Source organism: Narcine bancroftii, chromosome 1, assembly GCF_036971445.1.
Source record: "Narcine bancroftii isolate sNarBan1 chromosome 1, sNarBan1.hap1, whole genome shotgun sequence".
Taxonomy (NCBI): domain Eukaryota; kingdom Metazoa; phylum Chordata; class Chondrichthyes; order Torpediniformes; family Narcinidae; genus Narcine; species Narcine bancroftii.
The window spans coordinates 403,637,498-403,662,522 of record NC_091469.1 but is presented as its reverse complement, the minus strand read 5'-3'; the positions used below and the strand labels follow the sequence as shown (position 1 = coordinate 403,662,522).

The 25,025-nt window shown below is 40.1% G+C and overlaps 1 protein-coding gene and 1 long non-coding RNA gene across 6 annotated transcripts in view; one reads left to right on the top strand and one right to left on the bottom strand.

The window, feature by feature from the left end:
• The window catches only part of LOC138751496 (histone deacetylase 9-like), an 851,890-nt gene that overhangs the window by 782,833 nt on the left and 44,032 nt on the right, over nt 1-25,025 (bottom strand). For 3 of the 5 annotated variants that reach the window (XM_069913815.1, XM_069913825.1, XM_069913816.1), the window contains exon 2: nt 8,793-8,967. The exons of the other annotated variants lie outside the window; for them this stretch is intronic. In XM_069913815.1, the coding sequence (XP_069769916.1) occupies nt 8,793-8,814 (22 nt within the window). In that variant the 5' untranslated portion in view covers nt 8,815-8,967. The remainder of the gene's footprint in view (nt 1-8,792; nt 8,968-25,025) is intronic. 5 annotated transcript variants of the gene reach the window in all.
• LOC138751500 (uncharacterized) lies at nt 542-23,893 on the top strand. The gene is made up of 3 exons (XR_011349990.1): nt 542-648; nt 8,190-8,244; nt 23,625-23,893. It is a non-coding gene; the product is annotated as an uncharacterized lncRNA (long non-coding RNA).

The following is a 25,025-nucleotide window of genomic DNA, read 5'->3' as shown; positions in this document are numbered from 1 at the left end:
CATCTGTTCTCTCTTTACACTACCATTCCCACCTTCTACACTTACCAGATTATAATGTCTTGTGTGATAGTACAGATATATCACCAATGTATATAGTGTATATAGTTACTGTATCTAGACTGTGCTTACAGCGATTGGCTGAGAGCTAAGCCACGCCTATTGTCTGGGCCTTAAAGGGTTGTGTCCCTAGCTAGGTCGGATCATTCCGGACTGGTCGGCCACCTGTGAAGAGCTCCTGTCTTTTGCTAATAAAAGCCTTGGTTTGGATCAACAAGTCTTTGATTCTTTCGACGAGCTCTACATCTTGTAAACACACACTCCACCCTGTATGACTCATCTTCCTCCACCTGACCCTGTTTTATTCTTGTCTCTCACCCTCAGTAAGGGTTTTAGACTGGAGGCACAATCAATGAAATTTGCTGTTACATGGGCAGTCTAAAAAGGAAAGTACAGGAATTTTTAATCAATTCCTGCACCGCCATTTATCCTGTAGGATCCACTATTACTTTTCAGGGGAAGCCTGCAATCTAAATCGCACCATAAAACTCACCCGATGAATTTGACATCCAGCTGATGACTCATGCCATGTGGCTCCCCGTAAAAACACCAAGACTAACGCGCACAGGAACTTAAGGGATGCAATGTAAGGTGAGTAATTATGTTAATTTGTTAAATTTTTCACTGATTAATGTCTGGCATCTGCCAATCTTCTGTCTCTGTCAGTCTTATTCCAACTCTGTCTGGTTGGCCAATCCCATGTGGATTCGATGTCTCATCTCTCCCATCCTGTTCTCTTTACACTGATTCCTCAATCGTGATAAAGAGTTTTGGCATGAATTGTTGACCATTCTTTGCTTGACCTGCTGAGCTCCTCCAACAGATTATGTTTGGCTTTATATTCCAGTATCTGCAGTCTCTAGTGAATCTTTTGAATTCTCTACCCTAAAGAGCTATGAATGCTATCACTGGTTGTGTTCAAAACATGGAGTTCTGAATATTGACAAATCAGGGTAGATGGGGTAAGGACGTGTGTCTAAAGTTGAAGATCAGCCATGATCTTGTGAAACAACAGAGCAGGCTTTAGGAAATGAATGGTAATCCTGCTATGATTTTTTTTGTTGTTCTTATAAAAGCAATTTTTTCATCGAGCTATTTACAAACTCCAACAAACATTTGCCCCTGAGATTAAAAAACAAGTAGTGTTACTATTGTAGTTTATTTTTCCTTCTGATATACAATTTATATTCTCTTTCACAATTATTCCTTGATGTGAGAGATACACCTGTTCCTTAAAATAATGATTTACTTTGCTTTAATTGTTCACATTTTTGGCTTATCAAAATGTATGTTTTCTTCACTGGGGCACAGCTGATAAATAAGATCCTACAGGCTATAAATAAAAACTCCTGCCATTCGGTAATGAGAATTGAACACTTTAATCTAGTTTAATTTGAATTTGTTTTCCTCATCTTTTGTTTTAAGCAAAGCAGTCAACTTCTCCAAACCACCTGAAAATGTGCTCTGTAAAGTACTTCCATAATCTGTCACACTTCCCCCTTTGCCCATCATATTTTATTCATGAGATCTCGATTATGAAAAGCATGACACCACTGATGATTCTCTGCATTGGAAAATCTGCTGATATATTAATAAACATAGAGTTAGTAGCTTGCTTTAGGTTCAGCAGATAACAGCAATTAGGTCCTTAAATTTATTTGTCTAAACATTCTGAACATTTGTCTTTATTTGCTAGGACTAATTAAATGCTAATATCAACTTATTTCCCCTAAATAACTAATGAATGTGGAAGTAAAACAAGCATAAGAAACACAACAGATGATTAGACTTTAAACTGCTAATTATTTTAATTTGCAGAACTTCGGAGTGCTTTGTGACTGCTGCTCTCTGCTAAATCAGAAAGTTAGTGGAAAAGCCAACATCACAATTTTCATTCTGATCATCAGTCTCTCTCTTTGTCTGACAAATCCCTTTGTCCTTCACTGGTGTCAATTGCTTCTTCAGTTTAGATTGTGCTCCATCTACATCTCCTCATATGTACAAATTTATTTTGCTCAGTAACTGCATTATGGAGAAAAAAATGGTCTTCCACAAATATGTGCAGACACAATGAATTTGGGAGAATTACATATGTGGGTATTATAAAACGTTCTGCATTCTCTATTGTGTCTACTCAACACCAGCTCTCACCCACTATAAGGCCACTAACGAAAATAGTAACTATTTGGCAGATTTGTGACCTGCTTATTGAGCTTTGTAAAATTATGTTCAGATTTTCATAGCATATGCACATTAGAAAAGGAAGATTATTGGTTGTGTTGATAGAAAAAAACATACATGTCCCAGAAGAGTTCAGAATTGTTCCCTAACATGAGTAAACAATCATGCAAATAATTATCTCAATGAATGTTGTGTTCAAAGTATTCTAGTACAATAGAACCAGCTTTAAAAAGAAATCTGTCCTCATTTATCATTCACTCTTGGTTCTTAAGCTTAAAATGATGTATTCAAGATAAAACCTGAGATAAAAAGGAAATGCAATATTTAATCTATCCCCACCATTAAAGATAGGTACAAATGAGGACCCTATAAATTAAAAAAAATAGAAAAGTGCATCAGGAGAAAGCCATTCTGCTCCACCATTCAATAGTATCATCGAACCATAGAATACTACAGCACAGAAAATAGGCTATTCAGCCCTTCTAGTCTATGCTGAAACATCATTCCACTAGTCCCACTAACCTGCACCCATTCCATAACCCTCCAGACCTCTCCCATCTATAGCCCCTTTTACATTTGCATCACAGTAAATTGAGCATTCAGTGTCCCGGGATAGGAATGGGGGTTTGGCCTTTCACACTAGACCACTCCTAATTGGGACACTGAACACTTTCAAACTTGCAAGGATTTATCCTCAGCGTTTGGTCTGTTCTACGTTTAATAGGAAGTGTCTGCAATGCAATTGCCCATTCAACACTTGCCTGATCTCAACGCCGGCATCTGTAGACGCTAGGGTTGTACTACGGGTCAAGGCTGGCAATCCCCTGTGTGAGATGATGTCATCTGACACCGGTGTTGAGAAGATTTTGCCTTCACACTTGCCACTTTAAAGGCCAATTGATGTTTGATTCCTGGGATCACTGGCAAGTGTTTCTATCCAATGTATTCTTAAAACTTAACAGTGAGCCTGAATTTACAATGTCAGATGCCAGCTTGTTCCATGCTCCCACCACTCTCTGAAGCCTCTTTCACACTTGCCACTTTCACACTTGCCAGTGATCCCAGGAATTGAATGCCTATCGGCCTTTAAAGTAGCAAGTGTGAAAGCAAATTCTGCTCAATGCCTGTGTTAGATGATGTCATCTCACACCAGGGATTGCCAGCCTCGACCACTAGTACAACCATGGCATCTGCAGACACCAGAGTTGAGATCAGGCAAGTGTGAAACAGGCAATTGCATTGCAGGCACTTCCTACTAAAGGTAGAACAGACCAAATGCCGGGGATAAATCCTTGCAGCTATGAAAGTGTTCCTATGAGTGGTCTAGTGTGAAAGGCCAAACACCCACTCCTATCCCAGGACAATTTACTGGGATGCAAGTGTGAAAGGGGCTTGAGTGAAGATGTTTCCCCAAACATTTCCCCTTTCACCCTAAAGCCATGTCCTCTCATATTTATCTCTCCTAATCTAAATGTAAAGAGCCTACTCGCATTCACTCTGTCTATATCCCTTGTAATTTTGTAAACCTCTATCAAATTTCCCCTCATTCTTCTACACTTCAAAGAATAAAGTCCTAATCTGTTTAAGCTTTCCCTGAAACTCCACTCTTAAAGACCCAGCAACATCCTAATAAATCTTCTCTGCACTCTTTCAATCTTACTGATATCCTTCTTGTAGTTTGGCGACCAGATTACACACAATACACCAAATTTGGCCTCACCAATGTCTTGAACAACCTTACATAACATCCCAGCTCCTGTACTCAATACTTTGATTTATGAAGGCAAAGATGCAAAAAGCTGTCTTTACAACCATGTCTGCCAGTGATACCACTTTCAGAAATTATATATCTGTATTCCCAGGTCCCTTTGTTCCTCTGCACTTCTCAGTGCTCTGTCATTTACCATGTATTTCTGTAGTGCGCTGTTAGCCAGAATCAGGCACACACAAGGTAAAGACTGTACAACAGGCTTTAATCCACAAAGACTTCCACAGAGCCAGGCGGGCTGTAGCTGCAGTAACTCTGAGTGAGACTTCAGGAGTCCGGCACAGGCTTATATCCTGGAGGGTGATTGACACCCGACCAGGAGGGGCTTGATTCCTTCTGGTTGACTGATTGACAGCCGGCCAGGTGTTGTCCTGTCCCCTTACACTCCTGCAGGTACAGAGGTTGCCCCCTGCAGTAGGCTGGTGGTGTACCACCACAATGTCCTACCTTGGTTTGTCCTTCCAAAATGTAATACCTCACACTTGTCTGCATTAAATTCCATCTGCCATTTTCTGACCCATTTTTTCCAGTTGGTCCAGATCCCTCTGTAAGCTTTGAAAGCCTTCCCCTCTGTCCACCATGCCTCCAAACTTAGTGACATCAGCAATTTTCTGATCCAATTTACCATATTATCATCCAGATCATTGATATAGACAACAAACAACAATGGTCCCTGCACCGATCCCTGATGCACATCACTAATCACAGGTCTCCAGTCTAAGAAGCAATCATCATCTCCACTCTCTGTCTTCTCCCATTCAGCTAATTTTGAATCCAGTTTACCTCTCCGTGGATACCTAGTGCCTGAACCTTCTGAACTAACCTCCTATGAGGGAGCTTGTCAAAGGCCTTCTAAAGTCCATGTAAACAAGATTCACAACCATCTACTTCCTTGATAACCCCCTCAAAAAATTCTATATAAGATTTGATAAATATGACCTACCATGCACAAGTCCATGCTGACTAACCCTAATCAACCTTTGGCTGTCCAAATACTTATATATTTGATCTTTTAGAACACCCCCAATAATTTACCTAGTACTGATGTCAGGGTCACCGGCCTGTAATTTTCTGATTTACTTTTGGAGTCTTTTTTAAAACAACAGAACAACACGAGCTACCATCCAATCCTGCGGCACCTCAGCTGTGGCTAAGGACATTTTAAATATTTCTGCTAGGGCCCCTACAAGTTCTATACTAGTCTCCCTCAAGGTCTGAGGGAATATCATGTCAGGCCCGGTGGATTTATCTACTTTTATTCGCTGCAAGGCAGCAAGCTCTTCCTCCTCTCTATATGTTCCATGCCACTACTGCTTGTTTCCCTTCCTTCTTTATGTACCATGCCAGTTTCTTGTGCAATGGACCTGTGTTAATATTAATACTAGGATAAGGTTAAGCTATATTCCTTCTAAATATATCTTTAGCAATGTTGTGGTTTTAGGACAAGGTTACTCACAGATCACAGCAAGTTTGCAAAAGCATCATTGCACTCAGAGCAAAGTGTCAGTTTGGAGTCACAGTGTCTAGAAAAACAATACCATAATAGAACAGAAGTGTTCTTAATCGAAACTCAGCCATATGAGTGATAAACTTCTTGAAACAGAAGTGAAATCACTTTTCAGAGTCTTGACCTCTACAAGCCAGAGTGAGAAGATCACATGGTTTACAACAAATTGATTTCCAACCTTCAATTACCAATGGATGTACAATGACACCCAGGTCTCGTTGCACATCCACTTTACTATTCAGAAAATAATTTACCTTCCTATTACAGCCACCAAAGTGGATAATCTCACTTTTATCTACATTATACTTCATCTGCCATATATTTGCCCATTTGCCTCATCTGTTCAAGTTACCCTGCAACTTCTTCAGATTCCGTTGTCTGATTTCTCTCTTGCTCCTTTCTTAAAAAGTGGTTTTGCATTAGCAACCATCCAGTCCAATGTAATTGATCCTGAGTGTGGAGAATGTTAGAAAATAATCACCTATGCATCTGATATCTCTCAGGCCTCCTCCTTAGGAGTTAATGAATTTCAACACCATCAATTTACCAAATACATTTTCATGATTAATAATACAGATATACACTGTTTTACAAATACTCGCTTTACAAAAATTCACTTTTACAAAGAAACCTGTGTTTGCTTTTACGAAAGGATGCGAATAGGTTTTCACTTTTCAATAGTAGTGACTGGGCCTTTATGCAATTCCAGCTTATGAAAGGTTTCACAGGAACGCTCTAGTTTCATAAAGTGGGGTGTACCTGTAATTGCAATCAATATACAAATATGTTGGAACAATCACTTGGAGAGATATCCAGCCAACTATGCTCAAGCCAATTAGCCAAACAAAATTGGCAAGAAAGTCCAGACTCTGCAAAGTTTCCCAAAAGCTACAAGGGACAGGTTAAGAATGGTGATGCACATTTCATTACTTACTTTAATGCTTTAATACTGAAACAACACTTAAAAAGCTCAACATTATCCTGAACAGCACTTTGACCAAACTGCATAATAAGTACTTCCAGAAAAAAAAATCAACATTTTATTAAAGTTTAAAACTGAGCAGGTTCCATTAACTTTTATAAAAAGACAACAAATTTCATGGTTCAGCTGAGCAAAGGACTGTAGAAGTTCTCTCTTCCTCATTATTCCTGTTCAAGTTTTTTAGCAACCCAAATTTATTACTACTATTGAATTTAAGCCCAAATTAGCTCTGCATCTAGTTTTGGTTTGGAATACATCCAAAAGATATAATGAAAACAGAAAATGTTAGAACACTCAGCAGTATCTGCGCAGAGAGCCAGGGTGAACAATTTAGGTCAATGACCTTTCATAAAAACTGCAAAAAAGATTGAAATAAAAGGTATTTTTCTCTGCAGAGGAAGGATTAAGTAAAAAAAAAACAAAATGGAAGGTTGTGATGGAGTGGAAAGGTGAAATGATCAAAGGAATGATGGAGCAAAAGCAGAAAAGATAGAATTAATCCACTCGAAATGTAAATAGGAATAATCTGAACTGTCACTATTGAATGATGCTGAATCCAGGAGTTTGTAACTGCCCAGTTAAAAGATGAGCTGCTGTTGCTCAGTCTTATCCTGCGCTTCAGGAGGTTGCTGACCCTCATTTCCTCTAATTTAAGTGAAAGTTATCAATCTAATTTCCAAAACGTTTGCATAGATGCAACTATCTCCATTTCTGTATTCCCTCCAGCAGAAACCCCTCAGATTTCTAACTTCTTGAAATTTCAATCTGCAATTTAAAGGAAATGCAGCTGAGAAGAACTTGTCATATTTCAATAATTACATTCCACATGCTCTCAGTCACCTGTACTGACACTAATGAAGATTGCATATAAGCAATAATGAACATACCCAATTAATCACTTTAGCTATTGGACTGCTTCCTCTCAAAGGTGAAATCTAAAAATTAGCAGTATTTTAGATGTGCAATTTTGATCTGCCTTTATTTAAATTAAAACTACAATCTCACTGAAGTTTAACATAAGCCACATTATAGTCAGAGCTCTGATAAATGGTGAAAGCCTGAAATGTTGGCATTTTATGCCGGACCAAGATATTCTGTTTTATTTCAAATTTGCGCCATCTGCAATCAATTGTTTACATTACCATTTAGTTGATTTACATTGTCAGTTCATTGCAAGTACAACAAACATTCATAGAGGACTTTGGGATTTTGCACACAACATAATTAAGTTCACTTCCTCTGATACACTGAGTGAGATATTCTGGCATTGGTATCCCAACGATTTTAGAGGTTTCTGAAAGGTTAGAGAAGGCTAAATGTATTTTCATTGACTATAAAGCAAGTGGATAAGAGACAGAATGTTTTTTTTTCCAATGTTCATTCTTATTAATTTTGTTACTTGTATAGAATGTGCTATGTTATTAAGGTGAAAATTGGCCTAAGATGTCAGTTTTCATGCTTCCTTGATCGCAGAGTATACTATACCAACAAGGGGTAATTGAAACATCAATAATATCAATTTATCATTTTACAAGTGTTGAGAATGCTGAATAAATAAAAGGAATGTGCTTCATTTTTCAAGAAAGCCTCTAAGCTATTTACTTCCTCATCAAGATTTTTTTTTAACTATCCTCGACAGAATTAAAGTTTCCATTTAATGGAAATTTGTTCTAATACATGTTCTTGTCCCATAGGAAGAAATGAACACTTTAGAAATGGAAAAGTGATCTCACAAGCTAAAGTCAACAGGTAAATGGATTGTGATGCATAACCAATTCATGTCTGTTGAGGGACTGCAGGCAACATGCCACTTTCATATGCTTATTTACATAATGGTGGTACCCACCCAGCAGTAATCATACTGTTCATTAATTGGATGCAGAGATCAAATATACGATTGGACAGCACAAGTTAAACCTGGTATAAGATAGTACTTTCTGCTCGAATTAGGTGTTGGTTGTGGTTGGAACAAGTCTACAAGAGAAGCTGACTTGAAAGACTATATCACGGGAGAAAATAGGCTAAGCTGTTTGTGGATTCTGTTCAAGAAATCTATGTAGAAACATATTTATCATACAATAACTTGTGCCCCTGTGCAGACGGGTGTACCAATTTCATTCAAACCATGAATATGACACCTTCATTCTATCCCATTGAAACTTATGAGAAAATTCCAGTCAATCCCTAGGTAGCTGAACATTTTAAAAAATACAATGTAAGCTATCAGGTGAATAATTTAAAACCTAGACCAGAGTCAACAAAATCACTGGAAGAATTAGGAAGTTCAAGCTACTCACTTGGACGTATTGGTGAACTCATGACTCAAGGGTTGCAAGTACTTCCAATCAGTTATTTCTTATGCAATGGGGAAGAGAGACAAGATGCAGGAGCCACAGCTAAACCCAAAGTACAGAGACTCGTCCTTTTACCAATGGCTGTATTCAATACAAAACCACAAAACCAATGAGGACCCTAAAGGAAAAATAGAAAGAAAGTTATTCTTGCAGTTAAATCTAAGGGGTTCTTTCAACATTGTCAATAGCCTAATTCTACACCAATTGAGACAATATTTAATATGAAGCATAATTTTAGTTGTTTAAAATGCATTTTACTATCTTCCTACATCTTTGTTTATTGAAAATAGGAGGGATATATTTGAATATCAGAAATGTTGGGATCATGAGTTTTAAGAACATAAGGCATTTCATGACTTGTTCATGACAATAAATCCTGATTCTGATTTACATTCCAATTAGCCTAAAGTGAAAAAGCCAGGAGTATTTCATTTGTTTTTTCATTTGGCACTGATAAATGCCTGAAGTTGAAAATGGAGTATATGATTCTGGCTCCAGCTTTATAGGGTTTCATAATATTGTTTCTTCCAATGAAATTACATTTCTGTTGATTCTTCAGATTTAGCATGGTGTTTTTAGAGGAAATAAAAGCTAAATGCTTAACAATTTGGATGTATTACTCAACATATTCAGACAATATAGAACCTCAATCATCAATTATAACTTCAAGAACTATTGCTATCTACATTATATAATGGAAATTTGTACTTTTAAATTTAACAACTTGGAACACATTTACAGTCTGATGCCATAAGCAACAGTCTAAGTTTGGCCCAGTTCAAAATCTTTTCTCTGTTGCCTAACTGTTGGTTGGCTAGAATTCAACACTTGCTTGTTCAAAATTCTCCAAATACCCTGAAACTGAACAGACAATGTTATTTCCAAGAGGTGATAAATTTCATTATTTTGAGAGGAGGTTCTGAGCTCTACTCTCTGAATATTTAAATGAAGATCAAGCTAACCTCAAAATATTCAAGACATTTCAATGTATAAATAAGGTAGAGCCATAGAACACTGCAGCACAGAAACAGGCCCATTGGCCCATCTAGTCCACAGCAAATTATTTAGTCCATCTAGTCCCATCAACCTGCACCCAGATCGTGGCCCTTCATGCCGCTCCCATGCCATGTATCTCTCCAATCTCTTAAATGTCAAAATCAAACCCACGTTCACCACCTGGCAGCTCATCTCACTCTTACCCCCCTGTGAGCTAAGAGGTTCCCCTCAAACATTTCACCATTCCCCTTTACCCAGGTCCTCTTGTTCTTCTCTCATCCAAACTCAGTGGAAAAAGTTGGTTTGTACTTACCCTTTCCATTACCCCTCATAATTTTGTACAGCCCTATTAAATCTCCCCTCATTCTCTGTTAGTCCAGGGAATAAAGCACTATCCTATTCAACCTTTCCCTATTACTCAGCAACATCCTTATAAATTTTCAATCTTATTGATGTCTTTCCTGTGACCAGAACTGCACACAATAACCGACTACACACAATATGCACACAAAGATATGGCAGCTTACACTACTGCAGTCACCCTGCATAATCATCCATCTACCCACCCATTCTCCCCAAATACCAGCCTGTTCCAGTCACACCATTCAGTTGCAAGATTCCCCCAGTCCATCAGAGGTCTCCTGCCACTCAGCAATCCAGATGAATCAATAAATCAAAAAGAAAGAAGTGGCTATTGACTGATGTGCAAGCCTGGATATTAAGCAAGGCATGTGGTTCTTCAAATAGCAGTTTTCCAGTTATGTCAAAATCCAGGGTCTGCAATCCTACAATGTCCCAACCAGAAATGAGAGTAAGAGGCACAAATAACTTTTGGAATTACCAGCCCATTAAAAACAACGGTGGTGCATTCTTAACACTACAGATGATGACGAATTTGAACCTTCACAACTCAAATGATGCCATTCATCCTATATGAACTGCACCATTAGTTTTCAAAATATGTTGCAGTATTCAGTTACCTTTTGTAGATTTTGGATGATTGGTTTTTTTGGATGCAGATATTCTCGAAGCAGGTGGAAAATAGCCCAAGTATTAATGCAGCTAACAGGCTACCCTTGAACCCTCGGATGTCAGAATACTGGGAAGCAATAAATGCTGCCATGCCAGCAAAGCTCGAACTATGAATGATAACCAAAAACATGAGATAAGTCAAAGGAGTGATGCTGGTTGTGCCAGTTAGTAAGGTCACAGTGGGAATTTTATGTCACCTCCAATTTCCTTGATTTCTTTAATCGCCAAAACATATCAATCATACCCTTGTTCAAAGACCAGGCATCCACAACTCCTTAGGCCAGAAAATTTAAAAGTTCCTTATATAGCCATTGGAAGTCAATATTTCTGGTCAATGTACTAAATGGAAGACAAAAATAGGATAATTTTGGATCATCAACTCTGAAGCAACCATTAAGCAGGATTTACTTTAATCCCTTTTTATTCTCCTGATATTTCCAACTCCCCCCCAGATTCTACCACCTAATGACTCCTCAGGCAACTTGAAGTGGACAATTAGCCTACCAACCCAAATGCTATGATATTTTGTATTAAATAAGGCACCAAAACTGTCCACAGTATTCTCTATGTGTCCTTATTAACACCCTGGACAACTCCCTAGGGTTTGCATTCCTGGAAAATTCCATTTGTCATGATTTCATACAATGAAAACTGTTTTTTTCCCCCCTATTGAATCCCCTGGGTTTGATAAACTAGTGCAGTTCTCTGCATATGTTTTATTTATCATTTTTCACATGAATCCAATAAGAGAGAATCTTTATTCCATATTTTCCATGAGGGCAAATTTCCAAAATCCCCTAATGTGTTGTAATTAAAACCACCCTATTTTAATCTTGAAGCCCTTTGCAATAAATTACAAAATTCCATTTGCTGCTTTAAGAATTGGTTAGTCCTGCCAGCTAACCTTTTGTGACATTCCCCAGAACACCCCGATCCCTCTGAACTGCACTCATTTGCAGTTTCTCTCAGTTTTAATAACAAGAGGCTTGTGCCTCTTGATTATTCTTACCAAAGTGCATGACATCCTCTCATTAAACCCCTTCCCAAGTTTTCACTCGAATCATTCAATCCCCCTATATCCAATTTCAGTATCACAAATCTCCATCATTAGATGGCCCTTTTATATATTAGCCTATAATCAGCAAACATGAAAACCTTGCATCATTTTCAATCTTCCAGGTCATTATTGTAATACGATACAACAGTTAAATAAAAAACAACAACTGATCTTGTGGTACTTCACTATTTACATCTTTCCAATCTGCAAAAAGATCCATTCATTCCATTTCTGTTTTCTATGTGACACCCAGTTCTTAATGTGCACCCTTCCAATACCTTAAACTCTTAATATATGCATCTGTCTCTAATGTAAATATTTTATATTTCATATTTATTGTTAGTGTTCATACATGACCGCATACAACCCTAAGATTCTTTCTTCTGCCCGCAAAATATACTAGGTTACACTTTATCAACTCTCCTTGACAAATCTTTGAAGAATTCAAATAAATTTGTCAAACATAATTACACTTTCACATAACTATGTTGATTAGGTTTGATGATACTCAGTTCTCCTTAATGATGAATTATTTCCTCTTTGATTATTGACTCTAGCATCTTGCCGGCAAAGGATGTTAAACTAAATGGCCTGTTGTTTTGTGCCTTCTGTCTTCCTCCCTTTTTGAACAAGGGAGTCACATTGCAATTTCTAATCTGTTATCCTTAAGAATTCTGTGTTTTTTTTTTATTTTTACAATGCTCTTCTTTTGAATGTGGGGAAATTGAATAGGAGAACATATAGCACGCAACAGCAGATAGTGGAAGAATGACACACACTCGATGCGGTTAGAGTCAAGACTGCTTTATTGCTCTCCCTCACCATGCTTATATAGTCCCAGTTTCCTGCCGCTGGGCCCAGTTTTCCTGCCATTGGCAGTGGAAGTGATGTCAATGGCGTTCCGGCTGCTGATTGGTCAGTGTTCCCGCCATGCAGGCTGTCGGCCAGGAAGAAAGGCCATTGGCCTGTGTGGGCTTTGCGAGACCACAGTGTTCATCTGTCATTTTGTATATTAGGTCACCTCCTGGGTAGCGGGCCGCTACACGATCACCCACCCCCTCCCCAGAACTAGCGATCCAGGAGCTCTTCTTTGATCTTGGTGGCCTATCCCTGCGTCACAGGGGTTGCATGGAGACTGATTGGTTAATGTCCATGTGAGCTGGTATGAGGCTGTCGATAGTGAATGTCTCCTCCTTACCACCAATGTCCAGCACACATGTGGCTCCATTATGTCTGGTCAATCGGTAGGGTCCCTTGTTTGGTTGCTGTTGTGGCGTACAGTCTGATATCCTCAGGCAGCTGTTCCAGAAAAACCTGCTGGAAAAGCAAGCAAGGCTTGTGCCTCTTGGTCAAAGCCAGAATGTCGCTCATAAGCTCGGATGGGAACCTGTCCCCTAGGCCATCCATGTACAACAGTCAGGTGGCATGCTCGCACTGTGAGAGCCTGAAAGTTCAGGTTAAAAGCTCTTTAAGGGCATTGTATTCTCCTTGTTCTGGAGGCTGCTGTAGGAAATTGACGATTCTTGCTGCTATGTCCTGGTCGAGTGAGTTCACCACGTAGTACAACTTTGTGTTGTCGGTGGAAATCTTTTGAAGCTGGAACTGGCCTTTGGCCTGCTCAAACCACACCCGTGGCTGCGCTGTCCAGAACATTGGCAGTTTCAAGGAATGTACATAAAGTGTTCACTGATCAGTCATCTTTGGATCCAAATGTAGCAGATGTTGGAGCAGAGAGTGGAAGAATGACACACACTCAATGTGATTATAGTCAAGACTGCTTTATTGATCTCTCTGCCCTTGCTTATATAGGATGTTACCCGCCACTGGGCGTGGATTTCCTTCCATTGCTGACGAAAATGATGTCAGTAGCGTTTCTGCCATGCAGTCTATCAGCCGGGAAGGAAGGCTGTTAGCCTGCGCAGGCTTTGGGAGATCACCGTGCTCGTCTGCCATTTTGTGTATTGAGTCACCTACTGGAAAGCCGGCCGCTACAAACTAATACAAATTTACAATGAAACACTTTCAATTAAACAAGGAAAACAAAATCAGCATGGAAAAGATGTTTCAGAAAACAGAATTTGTGGGAGTCAAGTATGTAACAGTGTCACAAATTTAAAATTGAAAATAAAGTGCCTCATTGACCCAAGAATAATGGTGTAAATGCTGTGAATGAGTTATCATTTAAGTCCCTGAGCAATATACTTTTATGTTAACTGGGAAAGCTCATAAATTTCTATTTATTGATTTTAGTGAATTGTGTTTCTGAGTTCCATAAAACAAACATGCAGAGTGCAACACCTCTGATCTGTGACATCATTTGCTCTATCAAGTAAGGTGTAATTACCATTGTTTCATGGCATAGCAATATCTTCCCAGTACATGAATTTTCAGTGACATGGCCAAGATTAGATCTTTAAAAATTGTAATTAATGTTAATCAACTTTAATTGAGCCAAAAACTAAATCCTCCTCCAAATACCACAATCTAAAATTGGGCAGAGATTAATAAACTTATGATCAAAGGATTTCTATGATCATAGACTAAGACGATTACCATCTGCTAACGAAAGTACATTTATTGTAACTTAAAAATAAGAATAAGAGAAGACAATAGAATATTTAAAAGTATATCAGCTTTCAAAAATATTCTGCTATTGAACCTCTTATTACCAGAACTCTACTGAAAAGGGAATCCAGCATTATCAGATTAAAATGTCTACTCACTCCACTTTTTGAAGTGACTTTTATAACTTGTAACTTTTATAACTGTACTTCAATAATATTTGTACGTTTCTCTATTCCCTGTACTATGATTTTGAACTTTTCAATTTGTCCTGCATAATTTGATTATTGCAAAATTGCTTAACCTGCTGTCTTATTTAGTTACTTATTTATAATTATTATTGCTATGTTAGTTCATTTGTCTGAACACCTTGCCAAAGAAAGCTGTTTACTGTATTTTGGTACATGTGACAAGAACACAATTTCAATTCAACTCTACATTTCACTCATACCTTGATGAAGGACTCAGGCTTGAATTGTCGATAATATATCTTTACCTCCTATGAATGCTGCAAGACCAGCTGAGTTCCTCCAGCATTTTTGTGTTTTGACAACAATCAGAACATCTGCAGACTTTTATATTGCACTCCCTGATATAAATGGTAACTTAATCCTCATGTACCAGGAATAGAACTCCATTCTTCAGAATTTGTTTGATTAGCTTCGAAAAGTGTTGAACATCGATTCTCACTTAACTGAATAATCTGAAAAATATTTATGCATACATGAAGAAACTCTCTATGGACAAATACTTTATTTGGACGATTATATCAAGTCAACCATGGCCATGAATCATTTACACCTTGACATGAATTATGCTTGAGCGCAGCCCCAAAAATGTTTTTATTGGATAATAGAAATAAAACCATTGAATATAGTATATATATTTTCCCATTCCCTTGTTAGTAAATAGAAAGAGATTGAAGAATATAACATATTCAACATAAAAAATGTTGTTTACGTAGTTATGTTACTTCAGATTTCTATGCTTATAAGATTGGAGTCTATGCTACATTTTCCTGATAAGAATTACAATTTCTTCTATTCCCTTGGATTAACATGGACAAAAATGAGCTGGGAGTCTTAATTCCACATTTACAACTTTATTTGATCTACTTTTATGGCCACTGAAAGGTGCGCATGGGTGTATCTTCAAAATCTGAGATATGGTAAATGGTAAGTGTCCTGGAAGAAGAAGGAATTCAAATCCGAGCGCCTCCTGAATTTTAGGTGGGTGTAGCATGAATAAAAGTTCTCATGCTTTTATTAGCTTATATCTATGGGTAGGGTCTCGCAATAGTCTTCAGAAGGATTCTGGGTTCTGGCGGGAAATCAGTTATATATGAGCAGATAGGGGAGGAGTCGGGAGGCGGGGCCAGCCATCAGCACAAGACACTACCAGTGAATCCCAGTTCACTGCATTCACCCCTTTCTGTAGAATGTAGGGTCTGTGAATGAAGACAGAGAACATGAATTTTGAAAAAAAAGTTGAAAAATTTAGTTATTTACAAATTTACAGATTTAAGTGGTTCGGGGGTCTGGAGATCCTGGTGGAGCGCCTTAGCATCAGGGTGCCTTGGACTCCTTGGGTCTTCAGGTCCCCTTGTGAGGGAGGAGTGGTGGGCTGAGTCTCCGCACGGTGGAGTGGGATGCTTCCTCCTGAACCAGATTCCCTGAGGCCCTGACTGGGGGGGTGGCGAGAAGAACTCTGTGGCTCACAGGGCACTTGAAGCAACAGACCTGCTGTTCCAGCAGATGCCAGGTCCCTGATGAAGACGGTGTCCTCTCTGCCATCCAGGTATTCCACATAGGTGTACATGGGTTTGGTGTTGAACAGCTTCACCCTTTTCACCAGGGCATCAGTCTTGCTTCTCCTCACATGCTTCCTGAGAAGGACTGGACCAGGAGTGTAGGTTGGGAGTGTAGTTCCCGACGCTGACCTTCTTTTGAAATTGAATAGGAGTTCGTGAGGAGTAGCGTTGGTAGCAGTACATAGTAGTGACCAGATGGAATGGAGTGCCATAGTAATGACTTCCTGCCAGCAAGTCTAGAAGGCCTCTGGACTTCAGAGCCAGTTTGATATCCTTCTAGACAGCAGCATTCTTCTTTCCAACCTGCCTGTTCCCCTGAAGGCTGTAGCTCGTAGTCCTGCTGGATGCGATGCCCCTTTCCAATAGGTACTGACGTAGCGCGTCACTCAAAGGATGAGCCCCGGTCACTATGAATATAGCTGGGATACCTGAACAGGGCGAAATAGAATCTAAGGACTTTATGACTGATGAAGTGCACTTTTCTGGACATGAAATGGCAAACGGGAAGCTGGAGTACTCATCAACAATAGAAAGGAAGATAGTGTTCCCGTTCATGGAGGGGAGAGGTCCCTTAAAATCTGAGCCATTCAAAGGGCCTGAATGACTTGATCAGGTGAGCCTTTGTGGGGCAGTAGAAGCGTGGCTTGCACTCCACACAGACTTGGCAAGACATCTTCCATGGAGTAGGACAGATTTGTGTAACTTGACAAAATAAAACATGCGGGTAATTCCTGGATGGAGCTCATTATGCAGAGACCACAGTTGGCTGGTGTGTGCAGAGGCACAGCTTCCTCTGGATAAGGCATCTAGAGGGTTATTAAGGTCTCCTGGTTGATAGGCCATGTCATAATTGTAGGTGGAGAGCACGATCCTCCACCTAGCAATCTTGTCATTTTTGATTTTCCCCTCTTGACATTTTTAAACATGAATGCGACCGAGTGCTGGTCATTGAGGAGTGTAAATCTCCTACCAACCATGTATTGTCTCCGGTGCCTCATGGCTTCTACAATGCCTTGAGCCTTCTTTTCCACAGAGGGTTTCTGGAGCTTGTGGCCTTGTAATTTCCGAGGAAAAAATGCAACCAGCCTGCCTGCCTGGTTGAGGGAAGAGGCCAAGGCTATGTAAGAATTGTCACTTCTACTTGGAAAGGTACATTCTCGTCCACTGTGTACATGGTATCTTTCGCAATATGATTCCAGATGTAGTTAAAAGCCATTTGGGCTTCAGCTTAGATGGGGAAATTAGTGGCTTTTAAGAGAGGTCAAACCTAATCAGTGTAATGAGGGATCCACTAGGAGTAACATGAGAAAAACCCCTGGCATCTCCTCATAGCCTTTGTGGTCCTGGGATGGGGAGATCTAATGGGACGTATCCTATTGGGATCAGACCCAATGATGCCACAGAGCCAAGGATAGCCAGACATTTAGTTATTTTCATGCAGTTGAGCTTCAGGGCTTTTGCCATGTGGAGAAAACTCTGGAGGCTAGTGTCATGGTCTTCTAAAGTATGGCCACAGATGCTGATGATATTGAGGTAGGGGAAGGTAGCCTTCAACCCATACTCATCCACCATTCTGTCCATCTTCCTCTGGAAGATGGAATCCCCATTAGTGATACCAAAATGGACCCTCTGGAATTGATAATAGAGATGACCATTAGCCTCAAATACCACATATGGATGGTCCTCAGAATGGATTGACAGCTGGTCGATGGTCGAATAGACACAATACTGCGCAATATCATTCACCATGTCTGAAATACGTGTGGGGGGTATATATTACAAGAATGTGTACCAATTAATAGTTTGGCTTTAGTCAATTACTAGCCTGGACTTGTTTTCCCTTTCTACCACTACCACTTATGCTCTCCACTGGCTGGTGCTAGGTTCGATGATACCTTCATCGAGTAGACATTGTGTCTCACACTTTATGAAATCTCAGTCTGCTGTGCTGTACCTCCTGCTCTTGGTAGCAATAGGCTTGCAGTCCAAGGACAGATTTGGGAAGAGGGTGGGGCGGGTCGATATTCAGTGTGGAGAGGCTGCATATGGGTTCTGGTTTTAGGGGCCCTCTGTTCTGAACTGTTACAAGGGGGAGGAGACCAGAATACTCCAAGGTCACACTTTTAAGGTGACACAGAAAGTCCAGACCCAACAACACCAGAGCATACAATTCATCAAGTATGTACAGAAATTTACAGAATTCCCCCCCCCCACCTCAAACAACAGATGTTGTTGAATACGCGTAGAAGGTGAATGAAACACAAGGAATATGCGATAATTGGAAGGATATATCTTATATCTTTAGGTTGTACTCTTGCACAGTCCATGAGTCTAAAGCTTTCAGTAGAGCCTGCATCAATTAGGCATTTAATGAAATGTCTATTTACCTTCAGTCTCTATGGAGTTGCTGAGCTGGTGAGGTCTGTCCTGATCTAGGACCATCGAGGCTAGGACCCTGGAGATACCATACTCCTCATTTGAGTGGCCTCCATCATCCTGAGTTTCTCTGCGTGGGTAAGATGGCATCAACCTCATGGTGCGACAAGATGGCCACCCACCTCTGATGATAGTAGTGCCAAGTTTGAATTGGAGACATGGCAAGATGGTCGCCAAGCTTTTTTGTGCCATTTCCTCATTGTCACTACCACCCTCCATCAGCATGTAGCGCAGCATGTGGGTTCAGGTGAATTTGGGGCAGATGGATTGGGGCTGGAATCGGATCCGGGAATGGTGCAGGCTGCAGTCTTCCTTGGGCTTCGCCTCGCATGGCAAGCCCTCGCCCAATGCCCTTTCTTGCCACAGTTGGAACACACTGAGTTTTTAGCTGGGCAACAAGTCTGGGACACTGGCTCTTGCCACAGAAAAAGCACTCCCTAGCTCGGGAGCACTCCCTAGCATGGGAAGTGGCTGCCGTTAGGGCTGGGATAACGGGAGCAACTGGTCCTTGGAAGGGGTCACTTGGGTGAGCAAGCTCGCTGGCTTTGAGATTGTCATTCTTGAACTTGGCCTGCTCCAATGATTTGGCTAATTCAAAGCCAGGTCTTTCTTACCCGACTTGAGTAGTCACTGCCTCATGTACCTCGAGTGAACCCCCACGACCACAGTATGTCCCAGATCTGTTCTTCACGAACGCAGCCCATAGTCACTTCGTACCTGCACTTCTTGGCAAGCGTCCACAGATCCAGCAGGTAGTCATCGATAGTCATTCTGGCCATTGGCGATGTAGAGCGATTCAGTGCCTCGTTAGGACCTCGTTTTGCAACTTCAGGAACCAAGCCTTCAAAGCCTCAATGGCAGTGTCAAATGTAGTGCAGTCCCTGATCACTGCATACCTTTTCATTCCTAGCCTCAAAACAAGTGCAGACCTCCTGAGTTCATTGGTGTGGAAGGCATCTCTGGTCACATTCAGGTTGGCCTGGAACCAGTCTAGCCAGTATGTGAACTCCTCAGCCATGTCGGGGGACAGAGGGTCTATCAGCAACATACCTGACTGAGTAGCGCTTCCATTGTTTAGGGAATAAGCTAATAAAATTGTAGCGCTAATAAAAGCTCTGACAGCTGGAGGGAGAATAAATGCTTTTATTAGCTTATAACCATGGGTAGGGTCTCACAGTAGTCTTCGGAACAGTTCTGGGTTTAAGCGGGAAACCAGGGTTATATGTGAGCAGATGAGGGCAGAGCTGGGAGGCGGAGACAACACTACCCTACCAGTGAATCCCAGTTCACTGCAATGGGCGAACATAAGTCTCTGAAAAATATGGTTTAAAAAATTCTCAGCTACTCACTCTGTGGAATAGATATAGTAAAGATTCAATCTACAATTCCATTTACTATTCAAGCAACCCTTCAGTCCCATTTGTCCACTACTCTATTGAGCACAACAAATGGCGAGGTACTCTTCATCAAAACCTAGAGCGAGGTGAAAAAGTGATCGTGAGTCAGTTTAAAGAGCGAAGAGCACAGCGGACAGCAGCCAACAATTCAACAATGCCCTATATTTGCAGCAACTATGGGCAGAACCTGCCATTCCAGGATTGGCCTCTATAGCCACACAGTCAACACTGCTCAACAAGCCAGTGTGACTACCAGAGGTGCATACCCATGGTCGATCACAACTGACAGAGGCCAAGAGAATGATCAAGAATTGTCTGACTGATTATCCTTTATCAAATGTAGATACAATTCCTTTTTGATGGTGTCTCTGTTTCCACTGTTTTTGCAATGAATTCCTGATCCCAATGATACAAGTGAAAAACAACTTGTTCCTCACATTTCCCTTGTTGCATTTTTTCCTCAAAATATTAACTCTGTATCCTCCAGTCATTATAAAAACTGCAAACAATATCAATAATAGCTTAACTATAAAGTCTATCTAATGCACATTGAAAATGTGTTCTTCAATCAAATTTCCTCTCTACCTTCTTTTCTCTAAGGAATACATGTAATTTCTACATTTTAACAATGCATAAAATGATATTGAGTAGTACACTGGGAATATAAATTACAAAGTAGATATTCTGCTCACATTTAGTTGTAGAAAGACCAAATACTGTTCTGCCCCATTACCTGCTGCAATTGAAAGATTCAAAATTAACTGTATAAACAGATGTATCAATAACTAAGTTAACTTGAGAAAGAAAGCAATGGGGAGTAGTAGGTGGGAATGGAAAAACAGACCGTTAAGTTATGAAAGGAGAAATCCATTTGAAATAATTAGGGGAGAAGGAATGTTCAATAGTGCAGTCTTGGTGGAAATAACAAACATTGTCAAGAATGATCTGTTCAGTGCAGATGCTGATGGGGTGGGAATTAAGGTCCATACAAACTCTGTTCTTGGTCTGTCCGAATGGGAATACGTAAGAGTATAGATGTGGGAAATGATTGAGATGCAGACAAGGGCTCTGCCTGCTCTGGTAAAAGGGTCATGATTCAGAAAAAGGTTAGCTATTCCAGAGGTACCTGCAAGAATTTCTTATTATCAGAGTATATGCCACAGAAATGGAGAAAAGCTTGCAAAAAAATATTATCAACATAGCTGTGGAAGTTTCTGAGTTGCAGTGGCTATTTATGACTAATCCGAAGAGGCATACTCTGTTACCCTCTTCTCTGAGGTCATTACTGAGTTACCATTCATTCTTTCAACATTTTGCTCATTACCAAAATGTGTATAGTGCAATATTTCATCTATGTTTAGTAGATTTCCCAAGTTAGATTAGATAATATTGATACAGTTGTCTTTGATAAATGTTGCATTAAACTCCCAAGGTCTCAAACACTAATGTGAATACCTGTTAATATGTATTTTCTCTTTAACTTCGCTCAATCATACTAAATAAATCATGCAATATTCCATATCTTCAGTACTCACTGACCCGATTTTTTTTTCTTGTAAGCAAAGTAGCTCAGGTCCCTGGGGAAACCACATTTTGCAAATAAAGATTTCAGGGAAGCTACTTAAAAGATGTTCTTAAACAAAATCCAACCAGTATTATTCATTGATTCTCATGATATATGCAAGATTTGAGTTAATTGTTTTTAAATGGTTGTTGAAATGTCCTCAAATGAAAGCTTCTTGTTTAGTCAAGATATTAATACCTGCATATTACACCATGAGCAATGATACCAAACCCAAAAATATAAAAAATTGAGGAAAACTGTATTGTCTGCCCCAGGAAAATAAATGTTGTGACTTCACCATCTGAATAAATAAGATTATGTGATAAACACGACAGGCTATAGATGCTGTGATTGTAGTAAAACCCTAGAATTCTGGAGGAACTCAGCTAGTTTATTCAGCATCTATAGGAGAAGACAAATATATATTGGTGACATTTCAGGCCTGAGCCCTTCTTCAAAGAAATATCCAAAAAGGCAGAAGCAGGATATAACAGAAAGTCTCAAAATTCAAACAATGTGGGGAGGAATCCAGACCAACAAAAGGTGTTAATTGGATGTGATAAGGTCTAGATAGAATTTATCATGTCTATGCAAAGGGAGACAAGGAGTCTGTGCAATAGAGAGACAATGGGCGGGGGGGGGGGGGGGAGCAAGGAGATGGGGATAATTTTTCAAAAGCCAGAGAAGTCGATATTAATGCCATCCAGTTGGAGGGTGCTCAGTTGGAAGATGAGGTGTTTTTCCTCCAATTTATGGGTGTTGTCAGTCTGGCAGTACATGAGACCGTGAACATACATGTTGGCAAGGGAATGGGATGGAAAATTTAACTGGGTGGCAACTGGGAGATCCACTTTATTGTGGCAGACAGAGCCAAGGTGCTCAACAAAGCAATCTCCCAGCCTATGTCCAGACTCTCTAATGTGGAGGAGACCACATTGGGAGTACCAGAAGCAGTAGATGACCTATGCAGATTCACAAGTGAAATATTATTTCACTTGGATGAACTATTTGAGACCCCAAATGGTGCTGAGGGAGGTGTGGGTGCAAGTGGAGCAAGATTCTGTCCCAATCACTGATCTGAGTGATTGTCTAATTGGCTTCTGGACATCTTCGCTGAAAAATGGGAGTGAAACTATCCACAAAGTAATCTAGTAATTCTTGCAAGTAAGATTTCAGAACAACATAAATAGGTCCAGGCTGTTTTTCTGTAATTCGCAGTAAGAATTATAGATGAGATTTTGATTTTAAGATTAATTGAAATTGGATGAAGATGAGAGGTTCAATCAAAGTAAGTAAGTAAGAATTATTCCTCTCTGCAGAGTGGTCAAACATAGAAAGCAAATGAGTAATTAAAAAGATTAGATGGAAGATAGACTAAAAAATACTCAGCCTGGAACTCACTATCTGAAAGGGCCATAGAGGCAGAATCCATCATTAAGTTTAAAATGAATTGTTGGTTGTTGGATGAGAATTTCAAGAACTTCAAACTAAGGGACGACAAATCATTCTCTGTCTCTCCCTCTCTCTCGCTCTTGCGTGCACGCACGCACGCACACACACACACACACACACACACACACACACACACACACACACACACACACTCATATTCTCTCTTTTCACTCACACTCCCATTCTCTCTCTCTCTCTGATAAATAGTTAAAGCATTTTCTGATTTTATTTCAGAATTGGGTCACATTTTCATGAGCAACTTCACCCTTTTTTCCAAAGAGATTTTTTCTTTTGCTTTTTTAGGCACTTGATGTCTCAATTATCATATAAAACTTGAGATTATATTTCCTCATTTTGCCTACAATGCATCAAAGCAAAATCCAGGTGTTGTAATTAAATTTTCCATGTAAAGAAAACATGTGACCTTCAGTATTCTTTTGTAAATAAAACATCTCTTTCATATTGTTAGGTAAAAACATCATGAGCTGGGAATGAAGAAGGAGTCACCCAGTGCTGGGCCGTAACAAGATGCAGTTGTGACCTTGTACTCTCAAGATAAGAGTGGTAATGACAAATTGATGTGCAGCAAGCTAGCAGAGAAGGATAGCAACAGTTTATTCATTGGACAATGTAATGGTATGATAATTTACTAAGTACGTATCACTTGCTGATAACGGCAGAATGCGCCTTCTCCAACTAACACTGTTAGTTGCAAGTGTTACAATCCGGTAATAAAGAACAAAGAACCTTGATTTCGACTCAGTCTGGTGTCTGACTCACTCATTCATGAACAAAGCAGACCTAACAATATGCAAAGCAATCTGCAGATATTTGAAAATAGAATCATGCAATAATGGTCGGGAACCTCTTACTAATTTCATTAATTAAACAAAACTGCTGGTGAAACTCAGCAAGTCATGCAGCATCTATATGAAGTAAAGGATAACCAATGTTTCAGGCATGAGCGCATTGTCAATTTATGGGCAAAAATCAGGCGGGCACCTGAATAAAAAGGGAGGGAGAGGAAAGGAGGGAGGAAGAGGCAAGGGGAGGAGCACAGGCTAACAGGTAGGAGGTCATAGATGGATATTGTTGGGAGGGTGGAAGAAAAAAAAACCTGAGAAGTATTAGGGGGAAGGAGTACCTTATTGAATGGAGAGGAAAAGGAAGTGTTAGAAAGCTGGAGGAAAGAAGAGGGCTTGGGAAAGAGAGAGGCTCTGAGGAGGGGTAGGAATTAAGGAAACTGCAGAAGTCAATGTTAATGCTGTCTGGTTGGAGAGTGCCCAGATGGAATGTTCGGTGTTGTTTCTCCAAATTGCAGGTACCCTTGGCTTGGCAGTACATGGGGCCATAGACTCATGTCGATATGGGAATGGTGTGTAGAATTAAAATGGTTGACCATTGGGAGGTCCCTGTTATTGCAGTGATGTAAAGCAGGCCATACTGGGAGCACTGGATGCAAGAGCTGATCCATGCAGATTCCAAAGTGAAATATTACTTAGAATGACAGTTTGAGGCCCCAAATGGTGGTGAGGGAGGAGGTGTGGGTGTGTATTGCATTTCTTACAGTCACAGGGTGAAGGATTGAGTGGGAAGGCATGAGTGGAGTGGTCACTGCAGAAATTAGAGAGGGGATGGGAGGAAAAGATGTGTCTGGTGGTGGGATCACTTTATAGATGGCAGAAATTGCAGTCGAAAATCTATTGGAGGTGGGGGTTGGTGGAGTTGGATATGATGCTAAGTGGAATCTAGCCTTTGTTGCACCTTGGGGCAGAAGGGGCCAGGGTGGATGTACAAGAAATACAGGAGATGTAACAGTGGCTGAGGGCTGAGTTGATGGCAGTAGAGGGAAAGCCACATTTTTTTTGAA